Source organism: Trachurus japonicus, chromosome 5, assembly GCF_045865225.1.
Source record: "Trachurus japonicus isolate A0001 chromosome 5, Traja_1.0".
NCBI lineage: Eukaryota > Metazoa > Chordata > Actinopteri > Carangiformes > Carangidae > Trachurus > Trachurus japonicus.
The window spans coordinates 32,026,683-32,048,692 of NC_140911.1; the positions used below are offsets into that span (position 1 = coordinate 32,026,683).

The 22,010-nt window shown below is 43.0% G+C and overlaps 2 protein-coding genes across 8 annotated transcripts in view; one reads left to right on the plus strand and one right to left on the minus strand.

The window, feature by feature from the left end:
• kcnab2a (potassium voltage-gated channel subfamily A regulatory beta subunit 2a) overlaps positions 1 to 12,424 on the plus strand; it is a 94,846-nt gene extending 82,422 nt beyond the window's left edge. For 4 of the 7 annotated variants that reach the window (XM_085777504.1, XM_085777509.1, XM_085777505.1 and 1 more), the window contains 6 exons: positions 1,011 to 1,096; positions 1,289 to 1,409; positions 2,723 to 2,817; positions 4,145 to 4,265; positions 6,362 to 6,450; positions 8,384 to 8,709. In XM_085777504.1, coding sequence (XP_085633630.1) covers positions 1,011 to 1,096; positions 1,289 to 1,409; positions 2,723 to 2,817; positions 4,145 to 4,265; positions 6,362 to 6,450; positions 8,384 to 8,473 — 602 coding nt within the window. In that variant the 3' untranslated portion in view covers positions 8,474 to 8,709. Of the gene's footprint in view, positions 1 to 1,010; positions 1,097 to 1,288; positions 1,410 to 2,722; positions 2,818 to 4,144; positions 4,266 to 6,361; positions 6,451 to 8,383 lie in introns of all 7 variants that reach the window. The other 3 variants (XM_085777506.1, XM_085777503.1, XM_085777502.1) reach the window with 1 other exon arrangement.
• The window catches only part of megf6b (multiple EGF-like-domains 6b), a 66,587-nt gene continuing 56,976 nt past the window's right edge, over positions 12,400 to 22,010 (minus strand). The window contains exons 29-38 of the mRNA XM_085775499.1: positions 21,039 to 21,167; positions 20,789 to 20,920; positions 20,564 to 20,692; positions 20,339 to 20,467; positions 19,392 to 19,520; positions 19,108 to 19,236; positions 18,074 to 18,202; positions 17,843 to 17,971; positions 13,706 to 13,834; positions 12,400 to 13,408 (exon numbers count right to left, since the gene is read on the minus strand). Of these exons, the coding sequence (XP_085631625.1) occupies positions 13,344 to 13,408; positions 13,706 to 13,834; positions 17,843 to 17,971; positions 18,074 to 18,202; positions 19,108 to 19,236; positions 19,392 to 19,520; positions 20,339 to 20,467; positions 20,564 to 20,692; positions 20,789 to 20,920; positions 21,039 to 21,167 (1,229 nt within the window). The 3' untranslated portion in view covers positions 12,400 to 13,343. The remainder of the gene's footprint in view (positions 13,409 to 13,705; positions 13,835 to 17,842; positions 17,972 to 18,073; positions 18,203 to 19,107; positions 19,237 to 19,391; positions 19,521 to 20,338; positions 20,468 to 20,563; positions 20,693 to 20,788; positions 20,921 to 21,038; positions 21,168 to 22,010) is intronic.

Consider the following 22,010-nt stretch of genomic DNA (forward strand, 5'->3'; position numbering starts at 1 on the left):
CTAAAGGGCAGTACGCAGGGTGAAAAGGAGGTGAACTGCTGTTCTTTCAGTTTACAGAGAAACCCTCTTAAGCCAGGCACCCACTAGATGATAGGAGGGCCGGTTTGTAAAGCCAAGAGAGTTTTCAGAAAAAAGCACATCCACACGAGGAGTGGATGGACAGATGGAGCATTACCCAGAGCTGACGACACACACCCCTGGTTAACTGCTCCTGATCTGACCGTGTTGGGGGGTCACACCCATCGTTATCCAGCATATCTGATACAGTGTTTTGCTTGCCGGTGACAGTCGGTCACTCCGGTTGAGGAAAAGACGGAAATTACAGTTGGATAATGTGAGATTTCATTTGTCCTCACACAGGGTCAGATATGGCTGTAAAATGAAAATCTCTATCTGATGGCTTTAAATGAAATATAGTGCTGTTGACAGAAGAACACGAGATTAATCTCTGCGTAGCTTGGCCAGCACATAAATGGAAAGAGAAATTCTCTTTACGATATTTTTCATTTTATAGAACGAAACATACATTTTTTAACCTACGGTGCGTAAAATACAGAAGCTGAGGGCCCGTTTTGTCTGTAAGCAGAGATCTGAACTGGTGCGAGCCAGCCTGTCATCTTCCATTTACTTCACCGGCGCCTTTTTATGTCACGTTGCAGATCAGAAAAGACAGATTCTTGTGGATTTCTAAGTTGCTGTCATTCATGTGTGTCTCGTGGATAGACGCCGTCCTCATCAGAATAAATCTCTCACCCATTCCTTTTCACATAATCAGCTTTTCCACTTCTCTGCTCAATGGTCCGGTCCATTTTGGATTGCAAAAGATAACACACACACACACACACACACACACGTCTTTGAGAGAATAAAGAACTCAGATACACTGAGGGCAGGCTCTCTGGACATTATCTGCTCTATAGAGATGAAAAATGGTCTAGTCTGTAAACACAGCACATCCACACCATCATTAAAGCTGCAGTTTAACATCTTTGTGTTTTTTTTATTCACAGAAACGGTTCGAGCGATGACCCATGTGATAAACCAAGGCATGGCTATGTACTGGGGAACATCCCGCTGGAGCCCGATGGAGATAATGGTGAGAGTTAGTTTATCTGTGTAGAAGACGGTCCAAAGAAAATAAGCAATACACAAGAGGTAGTTTTTCAGAAGTATGATTTCCAATGTAGCTTTAGGATTTTCATATTTTACTGTATTAGAAGGAAGCAAAATGTAATCTCTCCCGTTGGCTTCAGGAGTCTAATCTTGTTTCCTCCGTGCCTTCTTGTAGGAAGCGTACTCGGTGGCGCGGCAGTTCAACCAGATTCCCCCCATCTGTGAGCAGGCTGAGTACCACATGTTCCAGAGAGAGAAGGTGGAGGTGCAGCTACCTGAGCTCTTCCATAAGATAGGTGAGTAGTCACGGATTTGTGGCTTTGCATGGATTATTAGATGAAGTCTTCTCTCTTGTACAGAAGGGACAGAATGAATATCCTGCAAAATACTGGACACAGAATGAAATCATTTCATGAAAACTGACCAGGGTTCATCATCATCATCATAGTGGTAAAAAGACAGGAGGAGTTTTCAACCAACATGAATATATAAAACCCCATCAGTTCTCATTTTAGGCAGTTCATTCTCAGTGGTTGTGACATTGTGTCACTGTCCATCTAAAACTACAGCACAGGAACCAAATTTGAGGTTGTCAAGTTGTCATATCAACAATTGGCAGTCAGAAGCTTTACTGGCAGCTGAGAGAAGATGAGTCTTCTCTGACATTGCAGATTGTCTTAAATCGGCTACTGTTGTTTTCTTTGTTTCTTTTTATTTTTCATTTTGCATGAACATATCATTTAAAATAGTATGAACAATCATTATGATTGGGATGTGCGAAGGGGAGGTATGAAACCCAAAAGGGCTTATATGAAAACCAAATTTGTTACAAGTAAAGACAAGAAAATGAGGAATAATTAAATGATAACGAGTAAATAAGTAGAGAAAAGTCAGTGAATATAGTTTTCAGTTTATTTGAAAAGGGACAATGCACATTAATAAGCATTGTATAAAAAACACATGTAAATTCCCAAATTAGCTTAAGAAGCCAGTTTTCATCAACTGTCCCTCTGCCAGATTGTACAAGACAACCTTTAAAAAGAACAACAATGGAATAAAATATTGTACCACATAGGGTAGAACACAATACACATACTAACTGTCCGTAACATAATAAATACACATTTGGACGACTACAAGGTGATGCGTGTCCACATTAATAAATACACGTTTGGACAACAATAACAACATCAGTGCTCACATCTTTGGGTGTCTACAAGCCAGTTCTTAACATTTGCTTGGAATGAGTGATATGATGGAGATTCTCTGATTGATTGTGGCACTGTGTTCCATTGATGTGATGCTTTGAATGAGGATACCTACAGCCTGGCTGAATGGTGTTCCTTAACGGGATAGGAAAGAAAGGAAAAATACATACATGAATGAATAATGCAAATCAATAATGACACATGTAATAATGAGAGACATGACAATAAATAAACAACATAATTATAGATGTCTTATTATGAGAGGAAGAATCAGATCACACAGATTAAAACTCACACAGAGATGTAGCTCACCTTTTTCTTTCAAAGACCAAATCTTATGTCATCATACTGTAATCCATCGTGTTTGAGCGGTAATGATGAGCGTCTATGTTTTTTCTCAGGTGTGGGGGCCATGACATGGTCGCCTCTGGCCTGTGGGATCATCTCAGGGAAATACGACGGCAGGGTGCCTCCGTACTCGCGGGCCTCTCTGAAGGTAGACCACCCTCTCCCTCTCTCTTTATCCCACTCTGATCATTGGTGCTGGTGTTTTGCTGTTGTGCCCCCCCCCCTCCCCCACTCCTCCCTTTACTGGTTGCTGGTTGTTTGTTTGCTCATTGTGTGTTTGTGTCTTTCAGGTTGTGTAACTCTGTGCAACATCACATATATCTGTGTGTTTTCAGTGCCATGTTGACGCCATGCACTGTGTGCCTCTTCATAAGCAGTGTTGTCCAACACTGTTTGCCAGCTGGTGTCATCTTAACGCACATGAGCCACACGATACATGTGCACAGCTATGCATTCACACAGAAACCATGACAGTACCAGCATGCGTGCACATTAGCATATCGTTTTGCCATGATGTATATGTAACAAGACATTTTTTTATAAACAGAAACTAAATAATCATATTAGTAGGTGAATCCCGGAGCAGCGCAGCTCAGTCAGTTATTCCAGACGACTCGTATGTGACCTAGAATCAATCAAAGACTTGTTTTGCTCGCAGCATAAGGGAACAAAACGGTCACATTTAACCAAACATTAATGAGGAGGATGATTTAGTTCAGTGAGCATTCAGAAACCCAGAGGAACATTTCTCTTTAAAGTGACAGATGAACTCAGGGAGTGTGCGGAAACGTAGTTGGATCAGCAATGACACACTTCCCACTCAGCCAAATTACTTTAATTTTATCATAAACAAGATTTTGGCATTTCTCATCATGACCTTTAAACATAAAAATAAACCCACTGCAACGACCTGTCCCTGTGCTGGAGTGGCATGTTGTTGTGTATCTGTGGACTGTGTGTCAGTGACTGTGGAGTAGACCTCTCCTGGTTCATGAAACTAGCTCTCCATCTTGGTGTTGTGCAGTAACTTTGGCAACGTGTGTGGAATGTGCTGCTTCGTGTTTGGTTCAGTGTTGCCTGTGGATGTTTGTGGTCTTTGGCTCTTAAACGTAGTGATACAGTAATTCCTTCTGGTGCTAATAATGTGCTAGTTATAGCATGGTGGTACAGTGTAATTCCTGTAATACCTTTGATTATCCTTATTTCTCACATCATGATGTAAAAATAAGACATAATTCAATCAACTACAGTGATAGATTTCTTTTCTATTGTGTCTTTGAAATGCTGCTATAATGAAGTGATTACTGAGTTATTTCCCAGTGTAGCTGGAGATGTGTTCCTGGCTGAGGTGTAGACGGTCAGGAGACAGTCACGTGTTTAAAAACAGGCCCTGGTGACACGGGAGCCGCTGCGGCGCCGCCGCCGTGTGAGCAGGGCTGTGTTTTTGAGCAGGTGTGCTGTGTTTTTGACAACAGGGTTACCAGTGGTTGAAGGACAAGATCCTGAGTGAGGAGGGCCGGCGTCAGCAGGCGAAGTTGAAAGAGCTGCAGGCAATCGCGGAGCGGCTGGGCTGCACTCTGCCCCAACTCGCCATCGGTACGCAGATACACTCTGCCGCTCTCTCTCTTTCTGTCTGTCTGTCCGTCCCTCTCCCTCGGACGGGCCGAGGCCAGCGCCTTCGCTGCTCTCTCGGTTGATTGTTGTTGTGCTGTGTTATGCTGTGTGTGTGTGTGTGTGTGTCTGTGTTGTACCGGTAAGTGCTACAGTATTTAATTAGAAAATAATAAGACCAAACTGAAGCAAGAAAAGAGACATTTAAAAACAGTGTAAGATAAAAGAACATAAACTCATATACAACCTCTCTCACCTCCCTCAGGAGCCAATAGGAGGAGCGGTAACATTAGCTCTAAGATTTGGCATAGTGAAGATAGTGATCCTTTAAATATCAACATTTGGAAAGCAGATGTGTTTACAGTATGTGCGTATATGCAGGCGTGTGGTGTTAACATGTATTTAACAGTTTCCGGTGTCAGCATTAAAATAGCATCCCAGACATAAATCCAGTGAACGACCCGTATCGATTCACTGTCGGGCAGGAAAGTGAGAATGTGCAAACCCCAAAGACGCACGCTCCTGCGAGAGCAGTTAAAGCGTCAGTCTTGAGGGACGCGGCGAGTAAATCTGGGACTCTGGTCTCATATCTCAGTTCAGATCACAGCAGATTTTTCACCCACGCAGTAATGCAGTGTCATAGATTAGGTTTCACGGCCCATTAGTGGACTCCCTCATCCCTCCCAATTACCATAAATCCTTCCAGCGCTCCTGAAGGCAACACAAGAGATTTATATCTCTGGAGCTGCAGTCCTCCACTCTGCATTGTGCCACTACAGTATTGAATAAAGTATATAGCAGTGATGGACTCCCTCCTGCCTCCGGCTGGCTGCTGAGCCCGGAGCAGCCGGAGCAAGTGTTTAACTCTGGGATCAGACAGCAGCGAGTGGGAGAAGAGAGTTCATAAATGTTGTATCTCAGTTTCCTGAGGGAAGGTCGACTTCTCCCTCCGTCTGCTGGACGACCTTCAGCTCTTGTCTTTTTTGGCCTTATGCTCATGTTGGTGGGAGATTTGTGTACAGTAGAGTCATAAATCCCACTGTGTTTACAGCAAAGTCTCCATCCCCTTATACCATAATCTGTTTATCATGTACATTCTGCTCAATTGCTAAAGCATGCAGTTGTATTGCATAATACAACTCACAATATATGTTATAACACCACATCAAATAGAAAAGGCTTTTGTGTTGGAGTCTTTAGAGAGATCAGCAACGAAAGCACATTCATGATATTCAGAGTGCAGCACTCTGTAGATAATATGTCTATTTGAGGTATTTAGTTTTTATTTGACTAAATATTTTAATTTTTATTCCACATCGTAAGATCTAACACACAAACCTTTGACCATGTAATGGTTTAAAAATGCTCACTGCATGTTCTCACGACACATTCATTAGTAATGGTGGTAGCGATAGCGAATAAGAGATTTATTAATTGACAGGACATTAATCTGTAACCGCTCTAGGTATTGATTAGTCTTTTAGGTGATTTTTTTTTTCAAGCAAATATGTCCAAATATCCAAAATCCATCTCTTCATATATAAATGATTTTGGTCAAATCTGCCTCTGTGAAACTGGGATGGACATTTTCCACTATTATACTATACTATAATACTGTAAGTCATCAAGAAAATAATTTCCAGAATAACCAATAGTCTTAATACTTGTTGGTTTCAGCCCTTGGAAATCAACATTCTGATGCACAATGAGTGCTTTTATCATTTTCCTTCTGAACCTCTACTTGTTCAGTATTTCTATGATGTGGTCTTAGCGCTTGAGTGCAGCATCTGAATGTTTGCTCCACACCGGGAGGCTTTGAGTGTGAAGGTTTTTAACAGGAAGTTTTGCAGTAGCTTTGATGTTTTATCAGGTTTTTGTGAAAGCATAAAATGTCATTTACTGTGTTGAAAGAACATCAGAGTGGTGTGAGTCTGTGCTTTGTGTGTGTGTGTGTGTGTGTGGCTCCAGAGATGTTGTACTGCGTGTCTGGATGGGATGTTGTGTGTGTGTGTGTGTGTGTGTGTGTGTGTGTCCATATAGCCATGCTGGGAGTGTCATTGCTGTTTACTGGTTTCCTGCAGCGTGGTGCCTACGGAACGAGGGGGTGAGCTCCGTCCTTTTAGGGGCGTCCAACACCGACCAGCTGATGGAAAACATAGGAGCGATACAGGTGAGGCTACAGAATGAATGTGTGTGTGTGTGTGTGTTGTCCTGCAGAGCAAATCAGCGGTTTAATTTGTGAAAATGTGACCTGACCTGTTTCATCAGGCCCGTATCCGTGGCTCTCAGTCCGTAACAGCAGCCTCGTCTCCTGGGCACGGCTCGGCCTCATGGGCAGTTTGTTGCTGCACGCTTGGGTGCTTTACTGTACCGAGTTAATAAGGTCAGCGGCGTATCAGTTGCCAGGGGGATTGGAGGCAAGCTTATGGCCACTTCTCTCCCTCCTGATAAGATGCACTCTTCTAATGGGGTTTTCAGAGCGGTGGGGGTCTGCGCTCTCTTCTCACATTATGTCTGGCCCGCAGTAAAGAGCATTGCTACACTTCCTCCGTCCTGATGCTTTGTGTACACCGGGTGTGCGTGCGGAGTGCGGACACATTAGTGTGCTGGGTGTGTGTGTGTGTGTGTGTGTGTGCATACGTTTCCTCTCCCCCAGCACATTTGATATTTCGGTTTTGAAATGCTATGCTCACATTTCCCCAGGGCGATGCAGTTTTCCTTTTTACTGGGAATTTTACAGCACAGACCTGAAATAGAAACACTCCCTGAGCTGAATAGAACGTCCAAATAATACTTTATTTTTCTGTTCAGTGCAGCATTCGTTTCATGGCTGCTCTGTGGAAGAGACTGAATTACACAACAAATTATCTTTTATTTTACATTTTCCACATGGGAACAGTTTGCATTTAATTACATCATTTAAAAAAATGTAAACCATTTTTCTGGACTGTGTAATTATACAACACATGCATTTATACTGTATGTCTTCTGATTTTGATCTTTCTTTTGAGTCAATGAAAAAGATTCAAAATCAATTTAAATGTACCTGTGAAATGAGCTCATGAGCTAAAACGTTCATGGGGAGATAATGTGCTCTCTTTTTGTTTGGATACAAAACCTGAAGCTAAAGACTAAAACAGTCTGAATCATCAGATAGAATGAAAAATGTCAAATTAACCTCAAGTAACCCAACATTAAAATCTCTGAAGTGATGTAATGCATCAGTGATTCACAGTATGACAGATCAGGGACATTTAGCTGTATAAAGAATACTTATACTGTATACCTCAGTTTAAATGTAGTACTGCGTCTGAAGACGTCTTCCTCTGCTTGAGAGAAGTTTAGACTCCATTTAGGCCACCCATTTAGACTCACATGATCTGTTTAACATGACTCATATTTACTGTTTCTATACAGACTGAACCTGTAGATCATGAATAGTACTATTCTGTGTTTGCCAGATTTTAGTTGCTTGTTGTATTGGAGGCGTTGGAAACAGCACCGTCTTTGGTTAGAGGCCAAGATGGTGGTGACAGCTCCAAAAAATACATTTCAAGTCGCTCCTGAGCGCTATCTAGAGGTTGAGATGTGAAATGTGAGGACATTTAAACGAGCACTGAGAGGAAATAATATAATATAATAGCTTTATTTACATAGCACCTTTAAAAACACAGGTTCACAAAGTGCCTGAGAAAACAACATAAGTATATGAGACGAGTCACAAATTTGCAAAGTGCATGACAAGACACATAAGAGACCAGCATGTGATTCATCTTCAAGTGCCATAAAACCATAAGAGATGGGCCGCCCAGGCAATAAAGCAACACAGGCAATACAAGAACCCAACAACAAACTGAGACCAGGAGGACTCCAAATAAATGCAGAATGCAGTTAATTAGATCAAATAATAATTAAAGGAGATAAGATGAGATATGATAAAATAAGAAAAGATTGGATAAAATAGTTGAAACAGAAGAAGGCATTAAAATAAAACTAAGAGCATCTGAGTAAATCTCTTAGGGCAGTGGTTAAAGGCATGACAGTGAATCTAAAAGATGTACAAGAGAAAATGTTCATTGGTCTGTTTCGCTCTCCCATCACAGGTTCTTCCGAAGCTGTCGTCCTCCATCACACACGAGGTGGACAGCATCCTGGGGAACAAGCCGTACAGTAAAAAGGACTACCGCTCCTAACGCGCAGCACGGCCCCGCCCGGCAGGGCTGCACCGGCCTGCAGCCGCAGCGCCCCACCTTTGCCTGATCCTCTGTTTGCTTGAGCTTTTACTGAGTGAGACCCTGGCGCATGAGTCTGGCCACACCAAGGCCACCCAGGGCACCTCACTTAGAGTTACAGGGATAAGATAAGAAGAGGGGGAAAAAATACAGTCACCTCCACAGGAAAGGAAGGGATTGACAAAGAAAGACAAAAAGTGGAAGAGGGATATGCGCTCATACTTAAATCAGTTATACTTTCAATTCAGCTGAACGTATTTTAAAACCATAGAGAAAAAATACCTTTTTAAAAAAAAAAAATAATAATAATAATAATAAGCACATGCTTGCTTGGCAGCCAGAATTCTTTTTCTTTTCTGCTTTTTTCTAAAACTGAATGCAACTAAAAGGAAGATGAAGTTCATAGTGGATGAATAGATGAGAACTACCCTGTTGCACATGTACCATAGCCATGCATTTGTCCCTCAGACGTTCTGTTTCAGTGTACTGTACGAGTCCGTCACGGCTTCTCTGAGAGAATTTGTTTGTGTTGTCGACGTTATCGGTGTAGGAGCCTCCTCGCGGGCTCTAACAAGCAGCACTTTAGTCTGAGGAGGGAGAGGATGGGTATTAACAGTAGTCTTATCTCACAGCCATTGCACTATTAGAATCACGCAGCCTCCTGATGACTCCCCTCTCCCTGTCCTCCCACTGTGTCTTCAATGGCAGTGTATTTGTCCAGCCCCCCATGCTCTGACACTCCTGCTGTCCAAGCGTGGCGGTCCAGTCCTGCGTCCAACAGTGGGGCCGGGAGGACGAGGGTGGACGAGTGTCCTCCTCCTCGGTCCTGCCCGGCCGGCCAATCAGGAGCGTGGGCCCCTGCCACTGAAGAGATTAGCTATTATTATTATCATGTCCCCCCCCCAGCCTCTGTCCTCTCTGCAGGCCTGAGCGCTCATTGGACAGGAAGTGGTCATATCAGCGCCGGCTCCACTTCCTCTCGTGGAAACTTCTCCTTGATCCAATTCTGTTCAAGTATTTTGCCTTATTTACAGTTGCATCAGAGCTGCGGCGTAGACGAACATCTCGACAGCTGCCCCCACCCTTTACCCCCCCTCCCTTTTTTTAATTTTTTGCCCCACCGGTCCCGTGTATCCAGGACGCGTGGGAACACCCACCGGTGGACGTGTGGCGTTGGTGGTGGAGGAAGAGGAGGCGTTTCCAGTTAATCAGCGAGTGGCAGCAGCTCAGGGAACGGAGCAGGTGGTTGTAGTCGTGTGTGGACGTGCACGTGGTCAGGAGGTTGTATTTACTCTTTGTCTGTCTTTCTTTCATGTCGTGGACCGCCGGCGAGGACCAGCGGCGTTTTAGCGTGGCTCGAGCCAAAGATCTTCTTCTTCTTCTTCTCTCTTTGACGACACATCTGGAGTGTTTCACTCTCACTTCCTGCAAGATTATAGGACTCATCTTGACGCATGTGCTGTCCAGCTTGTTATCTATGGTACAGACTTTTACTCCACATATATCTTTATCGACCATGCTGTTATACTAGCTAACAAATGTCCTTCATATACAGAATGCATAGTAACAAATAAATACTTTTAGGATCATAAGGTTCGTTTCAAGCACCGTACGACTTGAGACGTGTCAGAAGTATTATTGCAGAATTTGACGCCACCCTATATCATCGTTTCTCCTTCGGGTGCTCTCTTACTGTGATTTAAAGCACAAGTGGATAGCATGTGATTCATCTTCAAAGCATGGACTCTTCACCCACCCAGCCTACGGATCCTACGGGACGGGCGGCGTGACGCTGCTCCCCTTACTAACACGTGTAGATAACGATCTTTACTAACCGCTCAAACTTACAGATTCTTAGCAGAAAAAAAAATACAGAAATAAGAAAAACTGTCACACTAGTGCGAGTGATGATACGAATGAGACGTAGGTGCTTCTCACTTTAAGTGGAGGGAGGGATGGATGGGGGGGGGCAATCAAAGCAAGTGTCACTGTGTGTGTGGATGAGCTTCACAGTCTGCTCCTCTGTGATTTTCAACAACAGTGAAGTGATTTTCATGTCTCTGCTGTTGGGTCTTGTGTGTGGGGAGGGGAGGGCGGGGAGGGGGGGCAACTGAACTAACTCCTTGCTTTAGTCCGTTACGTTAGTTGATCCCTGTACACGTTTGGTTTGCTGTGTCTTGTATGTCTGAGTGAGTTCAACTGGCGCAAGCTGATGCTGTTTTCTGAGAAGAAGAAAAAAACTAAACTAAACAAGAAAAGCAAAGAACAATTAGTTGATTAGTCTGTGGAGTTCTGTGTCTTAATATTTTCATCTGCCGACAGTGGAGGGGAATTTTTTGAGACTTGAAAGGCAAAACAAGTTCGACAGTTTGGGAAATGCATTTATTTGCCTTCTCGCCGTGAGTTAGATGAGACTCTCACTCTCATGTCTGTCAGCCAGCAGCTAACTTAGCTTAGCATCAAGACCTGACACAGGGAAAGACCAAAGGCTCCAGAATTCACCAGATCAGAAATTTATTTTCAACTCAGTCTAGTAATGATCCAAGTTGGACCACTCGCACTTTTTGTTAGGAGCAGATAATGTGCTTCACCAACAACTTTGCCAAAAAAAAAACAAAAAACATGCATTTCTACTGTTCTCTGTAGGGACGAGTGAGAAATGTTCATTAGAGGAACCAAAGGTGTTCACTGTGCCCAGGGTGTTAATACATCCCGGATCTACTCTTTGTTCTGTTTATTCTATTGATGCTGGAAACCGCCTGTAGATGGTGTTAGTCATCTCATCCACTCTGGCTGTGAGTTTGACTGGGTATCGTTATTTAACATGTTGCAGTGGACGCATTACAGAGGATTGTGTTCTGTTCACGTTGCCCACAGACTCACTAAGCAGAACTTTTTATGCAGAAATTACAGAACCATTACAGAAGGGATCTCCTGTGGTTTCAAAACTAGGTTCATTTTTAGTTCCATCTGCATGAATATTCATGGTTAGAGCGCTGCATCTTGGACGGAGGAGGACTCTTCAGTTCTTCTCTTGTTTCCTCTCATCTGTGCTGTTTTTTTTTTTTACGCTCTTTTTTTTTGCACAGAGATACAGTACGATGTGTCAACCGAGCTGTTTCCCTCTGTCCGGTCTCTCTGCTCAGTTTGCTGGTGGATGAGCTTCACGGGGAGCAGACAGGAGATCGATCCCGCTCTAACCAGCTCTCAGCCAGAAAGTAAATACGCACATTTCCCAAAATGTGGAACTTCTGCTTTAAATGATATCGCTGTGCATTTAGCTGGACCATCAGTGTTGTTCCACACTGTGCTGTTTACAGGTGAACGCATAATGTAGAAATAACCAGTGATGTTTGGAGGTTAGAGAAACGAGTGCTTTAAGTGAAGTGGTCCTAGTTTCATTAGATGTGCTGTTCTAACATAGTAATGACCATGAAACCAGACCCACAAGTGGACAGAGCTTATTTTGCGGAAGGTTCTAGGTTATACAGAGAATATATTTTTATGTTTTAGCCTTTGATGCAGTAGAGAGAATTAAAAGAACTGTTTTTATTTTTGTCATCATGCTGCATTTTCCTATCTGTATTGTATCAGTTTTAAGACTGACAAAAAAGAAGCAATTTCTTTGTGTTGTGTATGCATTATGAGGAATGCTCTGAAGTGAATGGGACAGTGGACTGAATTCACTCTGAAGACGACATGTAGTGTGCGCCTGGTATCTCCTGTACATAGTTTGACCTTTGTATATATTTCTGGTTGTGATCACCTCTGCCTTTTCTCTTCTCTTTTTTTTTATTTCTTTTTTGCAGGCGTTGCTATCTGCACTGTGCTTGAATCTGAAATTTAGACAGGATGTACAGCTTCGATCTTCAATGAAAATGAAATAATGATAAAATAAGAATGGTAAACAAACCTTTGTGTCTGTCTTTATTCGTATTCATGTGTAAAAAAAAAACTAAAAAAAACATTCTGGCTTGTAGATTTGGCAGAGCGGCAATGTCTCTTTAATCCAGTGGAAAACAAAAGATGCATTTTTTTTTTTAAATTTGCAGTATATTCAACTGTGTTAAATATAAATATGAAGCAATTTATACACAAATCAATTCCAAAGCTAGCTGTGTAATCTTAACAGATAGCTGGAATTACAATATATATCACTTAAGGCTTAAGTCAACAGGAATGTGCTTTACTGTGATATGATACTATTAAACATCTTAAGTTCAGTAAAGCACCGTAGCACCATTGGACTGAGGGTAGTACTTCATTTTGTATAGACTGAAAAACAACTCGGTAGTACTGCAAGTAATGTGATAAGGTTTCGTCACATCCAGCACTATCACCTACTTCCTTACAAAAAGATTATGTTATATACAGTACCCGCAAAAGGCATTTTGAGGAAAACACAAATACCAAAAGTGCAGTAAATGCAATGGTAATCTCCTGACACTGCACTCTCAGGATGTGGGTTTTGAGGCGTATGTCTTATCCTGAAGAGTAAAGGTGGTGTTCGATTTTTTTCTTTTTCTTTTACAGCGGTGTTTTCACTCTGAGCACAAAGACACGTTGCGCTGGTGACAGGTCCGACTGGCGCCACAGGCTCAGACAGTTCAAAGGACACTTTGGCACACGGAAAAAGAAATAAAAAAATAAATCCAGCTCGGGTTCAAACATGGAGCTGCAGTTCTCCTCGGAGAGTCTTTTTTTTCCTCCATGAAGATCCTCCAGCTGCTACAACATCCTGTTACAAACTTTCACTCACTTGAGTCACTTCAGTAAAGAATTTGCTCGTCTGTCCCAGTTTCAGTTGGAGTCTTCCAGCTAGACGGAGCTGCTATAATGAGTTGTTGTGCTCTGAGTGTCCTCTGCTGCTCCCATAGGTGAGGCGAGGAGGTCCACCTGAGGGAAACACACACAGCTCAGAGTCCAGCTCGGAAAATGCACGACATTCATACACTGAAGAGGGGGAAAAAATGCAGCCTCGGCACTTCTGCCCCCAAAACAAAGACACCAACTGAATGCTGTCAGCACTTTAACTAGTTACTGTATTTACTCTATTCCACATTCAGCGAAAATGTCACTTCCGCTCTGACTTGAGAGGCAGCAGAGCTTGTCACCTGCCGTCTATGTGGAGGCGATCGAGTGTGACGATTGTTCAGACAGCGGGGATGAACGGTGTGTTAGTCATTAATGTACCTTCCTGACAGGACAGTCCGATCCAGCTGTGCAGGCAGCTGCAGCGGCCGTTGTGTCGGTCGCACTGGGCCCCGTTCTGGCACTCGCAGGTCTCGGTGCAGTCGGGCCCGAAGCGATTAGCTCTGCAGACTGAGACAACACACAGAGAAGGAGGTGAATTAAACTACACAGTGGTGGTCGTGCTGTCGAGAGACATTCAGGCACTTTATTCATATTTTGTTATTGCATTTTTGTCCTGGCACTTATTTAACTATCCTTCACCGATGTGTTTCTGCACGACTCACCAAGTCAGAGAGACTTCTTAGACTCAATCAAATGTTAAATATAAAATGAATAGGTCAGGGCAGATTATGACAAATAATCTTAAAGATTAAAATTCTACTAAATAAACATCAGTGTCTTTTGATTATTGTCATTTGATGCATTTTTGTAGATGAAGCTCTATAACAGTAAAGATGAACTCCACCTCAACCAGTTCCACCAGTATAATTAGGCCTGTCACAATTATGAAATATTCACTTGATCACAATCATTTTGCATAATCGTTCAAATCGTTTCCATTCATCTGTATAATAACAGCTGGATGGAATTTAATGACATCATCATGTTGCACCGTCTTCTTCTTCTATGGTTTATTGACACGAGTGGAGTTTATCTCCAGGTGCTTCATTTCTCATTTTCAACAACCGCATGATGAGCACCTATTGATATTAGTATCATTTAGTTGCAAAGCCAATAAATGTCTCTTCCTCTTTATAAAGTGCCTGTGTATTATTAAACTATGTTTAGGCTTGTACTATAATAGTGATATAAAATCCAACAACTCCAAAACGCTCTTGTGGACAAGTTGTGACCTGCACATTCACCACGCTATGAGATAATAACAGAACATTATGAGACAGAGTTGTTTTCGAGGTAAATTCATACAAAACCGCTGATGCGCGTTGCCTTCAGGGACTCTGTCTCATAACAGCTCTACCATTCTAAAAATAGCTTGCACCGATAATTAAAGACAACAAACCTACTCCTACTGTAAAACTATAGGGATTATGGCAATGGGCCAATTTGCCAAAATGTTGAACTATCCCTTTAACCGCTATTATTTGTTTAGCAATTAATCGTCAACTAAAATTTCATTATTGTGACCAGTGTTGTGGGTACTTTAATTACTTTTTTCGAGTAACGTGTAACGTAACGCGTTAGTTTCGTGAGTCGAGCAATCAGTAACTTAGTTATTTTTTTTAAAAAGTAATCCGTTACTTTTCGCCGTATAAGGAAAGGAAAATCCCGACTGCAGCCTGCTTTTTGTCAGACAGACTACTGTGCAACCTGCGGATGTGTCAGCCGAGGCGCAGCGCTGTGATGCGTCTGTGTCCTGCCGACATGGGCGTGGTAGTGGGGGGAAAAGTGGACCTGACTACCCAGGGCCCGAGTAGAGAGAGGGGCCCATGAAAATCCTGATTTTTTTTTTTTTTTGTGTGATGTTTTTATTTCGAATGAATTGGGCCCTCCAATTAATTGGTGTCATAATTTATTTCAAATATATTGATAACATCAAATGAGAGAATGAACTTAATGTCACAGTTCTCCCAACATATTAGACATTCTGGGGCCCCCCTCTTGGAGATGCAAAATGGTTTAGTCCGCCCAACAGCGACCGGCAACAAGTGTAAGGTCAGACAGTGCGCCCAGATCAGAGACCTGTGTGCAGGACATCATGCTGCCCAAAAAACATAAATCGGGCTATCAGAAAAAGAAAGAGAGGAAACAAAAAGAAAGACGGCAGAACGAGGGGAGGCAGCTGCTGACTGCTTTCTTTCCCAAAGGTGAACCAAGTTAGCTTGTCATGCAAAGTCCAATTAAAGTTAACATAGTCCACTCCAGACAGCTGCTGCTTATATTTGTATGCTCACGTGAAGTCTTTCGCTTAGCTAGCTGCCAACCAGGCTGCTTGCGGCTGTAAGTATAAAGAATTACAGGCCAGCTAACGTTAGTTGTCAATATTAACCAGTTTCAGAAACAGAGAGTGGCGCAGCCGCAGCAGCTGGAGCAGCAGAAGCAGCAGTGGTCAGTCCTGGCAGCTCTTCTGAAGATGAGATTAGAGATGAGCAAAGACAAGGTGAGATCGTTGTTCAAGTATTCAAAGGCGAGCTCCCCCCTCCGACCCCCCCTTACGTTGGTATATTGGTTCGCGAGGTGGAGAGAGAGAAAGAGAGAGAGTGGTGCTGACTGGTAGAATTGCTGTCTAAATATGAGTTGTTTACCTGAAGTTTAAAGTAAGTTAGCCTTTTGGTTCAGTGTGTGTGCTATAGCATTTTGTCTACTAACACAGCAGAGCTGAAAGTGAAACTCCGTGCTGAGATTTAATGAATGATCCATCTAGCAATATTGCTGCTGCATATCAACATGTAAATAACATACCAATATCACTGTAGGCTCAAGTGCACACTAGTAATATATTAATTGAGCAATAACGCAATTTATTATTTTTGTCTGGTAAAAAGCCTTAGCATTGCGGTGCAGTGCTGTGCTTAAAAGCTATTGTCAATGTTCAATAAATTCATGATGTTACCAAAGCCAATGAATAATCATGTTAAATAACTGTGATCTCACTATCAATCAAAAATGATTGTGATTCTGATTTTTGCCACAGATAGATAGATAGAGAGAGAAAGAGATAGGTCTGGGTGGTGAGAACATAGAAAAACAATTAGCTATTCTTCTCAATCTGGCTGAAAAATGGCTTAAAACATTTTTTTTGCCTCTGCAACTTATTGAGCATGATGAATACTGTGTGTGATAGCAAATAATTATTGATTTGATTCTGAGTGTACAGTTGTCTCTTGTTCTCCTGTTCAAGAATGAATGTTTTACATCAAAATTTGCACGAGTGTCATGGATCAAAATGTTAGTACACAAACCAGATGTAGCCTAATGTTTTAGGTATTTGAGCACAAGTAGGCCAAATGCATCAATTCAGAACCACTCATCAATATAATCTGATCTGATTGTAGTTGATTGTAGTAGATTGTATAAATACACCCCCCCCCCCCCCCCCCCTTTTTTTTTTTCTCTCACGCGCCTCGCGGGCATGGATAGGGGCCCACTGACATTGAGAGTGTACAGGGCCCAGAATTTGGTGCTACACCCCTGCCTGCCGACCTACGTTGCCTGTGTGTGTGCGTTTCAATTCGCCGGCGAAAAGGACAAGAACATAACGGTAAAAACACTCTGCGTTGGTGATAAGCTTCTATCGACCGCAAAAAAAATCCACATCCAATTTAAGGGCCCATTTACATGAATCAGCTCCACGTACGGACCTGCTTCACCAGCAGCAACAAGCTCTCAGTGCTTGCTGCTTTCAGCAGCTCCCTCTTGGCGAGCGGCAGCTCAGTTCTCCCCCGGTCCAGCCCGGATCTCTACTCCATAGCTGTCGTAGCAGCAGTGTGATACCAGTACATTTAACCGCATTTTTAAAAAACTTTTATTACACACAAGGCAGGACGTTCACGTCTCGCCAGCCTCCCTCCTCTCCACACGTGAGTCCTCCATTCAAACTGACAGACAGATCGAGCAGTGAAGCCGCTGAAAGGGATTCACGGCAACTCCTGAATTTTGATCAGTTCTGCGATCAAAAAAAAAAAAAAAACACGCTATGTTGCATATTTCTGACTGTCTTTCCTGTTATTGTTATCCTGTAGAGTTAATTTGGTTGGATGACTATTCGTCAGGACTCAGTGCATTTAAAAGAGGCTGTGTGTCTGTCTGTTAAGTTGCAGCATGTGCGAGGCGCTGCAAAAGGCTTTTAATTTTTGGTAACGCATGAGTACTCTAACGCGTTACTTTTATTCATAGGTAACGCAGTAACGTAACTGATTACTTTTAACTGATGGTAACGTTGTAACTTAATTAACTACTTTCAAAAGTAACTATACCCAACACTGATTGTGACAGACCTAAGTGTAATACTTTCTGCAGAGACTTGAAGTGGCTCGGTGCCTCTCTAATGATTCTAGTTAGACAGAAATCTAAAATACTGGACAACAGTGTGATTCATTTAAACTGTATAAACTTGGATCACACTGGTCTGCACTTTGCTGTGTGTGTTGTCAATGTTAGAAAAACACTGAGGATCACCAATGTCACATCTGGACCCAGTTTTCCCCGAGGAGCAGAGGCATCTTCCGGTCACATGATCACACGGGGCGCCGTCCTCACAGTCACAGACCTTGGCACAGCCCTGACCGAAGGTTCCCTGTTCGCACACTGAGGGACATGAGGCCGATTTTTAGTATAAGGGTAAATTAGACACAAACTGTCAGTAATCCAATTATTCTACTGGGGGTTATCAGCAGTAATTAGACTGACCTCTGCCGCAGCGGCCTCCATAATATCCTGGAGGACAGATACAGAGGCCCGACGCGGGGTGACAGGAGGCTCCGTTCATACAGTCGCACTGCAGCTGGCACAGCGGGCCGTGGAGACCAGGAGGACAGGCTGAGGACCAGACAGTCAAGAATCCAGAGTTAAAGTCGACCTTTATGCTTTGAAATGTTCTCAGTGGATTAAAGTATAAAAAAGTATAAACCTCAGAGTTTAACTTTAACGTCTCAAAAGTAGAGCTTTGACTTCAAAGACTCCATTATAGTCACAGTCAGATCCTTGTGTATTTATATATCATAATGATTCTGAGCCACTCACTCTGTTAGTGCTGCTCATTTATTACTACTGAATTCTTAAATCCTTAGGTTTCAGAGTTTTCCAAAAAAAACTGGGGGATGTAGTTGTTTTGTTTTTGTTTTTTTAGCAAATTTAGCTTAAACTGGAGTAAACAGTGCATGTGTTGGAGACTATTTTCCACTCTGGATACCAGTGGGTACTTAACAGCATTATTTGTTGTTCATCCTGCACCTGCAAAGAATCAGATTTCCTTTGAAGGAGAATGATTAAAGAAGATTAAGATAAAGAAGTCCAGATCAACCCTCTCTCTTCAGTTCTTAGAGGATCTCTCCCCAAAGTCTCTGTTTGCCTTCTTCTTCACTATGTGGGTTCATCAGGCTCTTTAATAATCTTCAATAAAAAATATCAGCTGTGCTGTGTCACAAGTAGAGCAGGCAGCAGCAGGAGGGTGTGTGTGTGTGTGTGTATGTGTGTGTGTGTGTGTGTGTGTGTGTGTGTGTGTGTGTGTGTGTGTGTGTGTGTGTGTGTGTGTGTGTGTGTGTGTGTGTGTGTGGGATCGACTCAAAATAAACTGCAGATCCTGCTCATCACATTGAAGGAACATGTCATCTAGAGCAATAGTTTTAATACCAATAGTGGAGCGACAGGCTATAACACACAATACCTGTTCAATTAACCAATAATATAATCAATATGGATCAATTCAGTGTTTCAGGTCTCACCATGTTCACATAGATGTCCGTAGTAGCCTGGACCACACTGACACGTCCCCGTCACTCTGTCACAGGTACCATTATTCTGACAGTTACATTTCAGCTGGCAGTTGGCACCAAATCTTCCCGCAGGGCATTCTGGGAAACAGGGAAAAAAATTATATTCCTGACTTGAGAATGACTCTGTGTTTAGATTCAGCCTGCCACAGCAGACAGGATAATCTGATGCAACACAGAAGCTGAGCAGCAACATGGAGAAGACAGAGTGGACAGTGGGTGTGGTCAGTGGTCACCTGTGTGGCAGTGCTCTCCGGTCCAGCCCAGACCGCAGGTACAGTTCCCACTCACAGGGTCACACACTCCTCCGTTACTGCAGTTACAACGCTGGACACAGTCGGCTCCAAACCAGCCTGGGGGACAGCCTGGGCCCAGACACACACACAAACACACACACACCATAATAAAGGTAAACTTGTCTTGTCAAGAAACTTGTTTTGGCCACATCCATCACAATTAAAATACATAATAATACATAGAACATATCAGTAAGAACACATGGTAATCTCAGTATACCAACTCATGATTCTAATGTAGTTGCAATAAAAAATAAAAATAAAAAATAAATCAGAACATATAACAATATAATATCAAAGTGCTGCTCGAGGTTTAAGAAGGGGAGTCATAAAGTGCTGTTGCTTTTGTTTCCATTCAGTCATTCTGAACCCAGAGTGCAGATTTTTCATACAGACACTGAAGGTAGTTTGAATTACTACAGTAGCTCCTTGGATCTTCAATGCTGCTTTGATGACATGCATCAATTTAAGCTTCAGCTGGGTTGACAGATTACTGTACCATAACTGAATGCCATAGGTTACTACACTCTCAAAACATTTTTTTGACTTTTTACTCCTTAGAATCTTAGCCTTCTTAGAAAACACATCCTCTGTTGTAGTTTGGCACACAGATTTTCCACATGCACGTGCCATGAGAGGGAACTGTCCTCATGGACACAAGACATTTGTAGGAGGTGACCTGATTAATACGAACATTTTCAATGAAAACAGGACTGTGGTCACCGATGGACTTTGGATCAAATATGGTTATGATAAATGAAACTGAGGAAAACATCCTGCTTTACTCCAAACCAGCTCAAGATCTGAGGTTCCAGATGTTGCAGATGAAACACATGCAGATTTCAATACAACAGAAACAACATGCATCGACGTCTCTGCCGGCTCACCGTGTCCACAGTCCTCTCCTCTTCGTCCGGGGCTACACATGCACCGGCCTGTGACGGGGTCGTTCTGGGCTCCGTCTCCACACATCGCCAACAGGGCGCAGTTGACGCCGTAGCGTCCGGCGGGACACGCTGTCAACACAGACACACACCAGACACCTGTCACCCCGCGCTCTATCACTCATTTTACATATTCAGTGTCACCGTGGTGGCTTCAGACGGACTCACAGATGTTGCAGCGCGCTCCTATAAACCCTGCTGGACATTCACAGGCTCCAGTGGAGGGAACGCACCTCCCTCCGCTCTCACACTTGCACTCGCGCTCACAGTTTGGACCATAACGCTGCTCCTCACATGCTGGAGATTAACAACAAGCAAGAGTTAGTAGATTTAAAGAGATTTTAATCAACCATTTACTGTAATACTTGTTTATAAATATGGTTTTCTACATACTTTGGTCACATTTAGGGCCTTGGAAACCCGGGGCGCAGTAACATGATCCAGACACCGGGTGGCAGAGCTGGTTTGTCTCTGAGCACTGACAGACCCCGTTACAGTTCTGTCCAAATGTTCCTGGAAGACAAGCTGAGAGAGACATGTGTCCATCAGCATCTGTTATCATTTCATTAACGAGTTCATAATGCCATGGGTTTCACAGTGGACGTCGGCAGAGCTGGACCGACATCCGTCCTGCAGGACTCACTCTGCTCGCAGCCGTTCCCAGTGAATCCAGGAGGACATCCGCACTCCCCAGAGACGTGGTGGCAGGACGTGCCCTGGGCGCAGCTGCACCGCTGCATGCAGCTCCTCCCATACGCACCCGGCAGGCATGCTGACACAAAACAACAACATCACAGTTCACATGTTAGAGCTCACTGGTCGATGGGTAGAGGAGGTGATGCTACACCTTAAATTACAGCATTAGGTCAAGTCTGGCAGCCTTTTATTTCTTATTTTGAACATGAGTTTAAATTTGCCATCAGCTTGTGACCCCAGCTTGTAGTTCAGACTTGTATATGTGGTGTTTTTTGAGTCTTACTGTCTTCTTCTGAATGTTGTGTTGTGTAAATATGAAAAGTCAATAAAAACACTTTGATTATTTATTATACCTCACTGGTGCAACGCACTGACCAGAAACACAACTAAAGGCCTTAAAGGGATAGTTCAACATTTTGGCAAATTGGCCCATTGCCATAATCCCTATAGTCATAGCAGTAGGTTTGTTACCTTTAATTGTCGGTGCAAGCTATTTTTAGAACGGCGGAGCAGAGCCGCGAGCTGCTCAGAGCTACGCTACGGAGGCTCATGGGATTTCTTGGTTTCCCTCATCAAACTCATCAAATAGACAATCCAACAACTCCAAAATGCTCTTGTGAAAAAGTTGTGACCTGCACATTCACCACGCTATGAGATAATAACGGAACGTTACCAGACAGAGTTGTTTTCAAGCCAAATTCATGCAAAACCGCTGATTCGTGTTGCCTTCAGGGACAGTTTTTCAGCAAGCAGTCTCTGCATTTGCCTCAAAAACAACTCTGTCTGGTAATGTTCCATTATTATCTCATAGCGTGGTGAATGTGCAGGTCACAAATTGTCCACCAGAGCGTTTTGGAGTTGTGGGATTGTGTATTTGATGAGTTTGATGAGGGAAACCAAGAAATCCCATGTGCCTCCT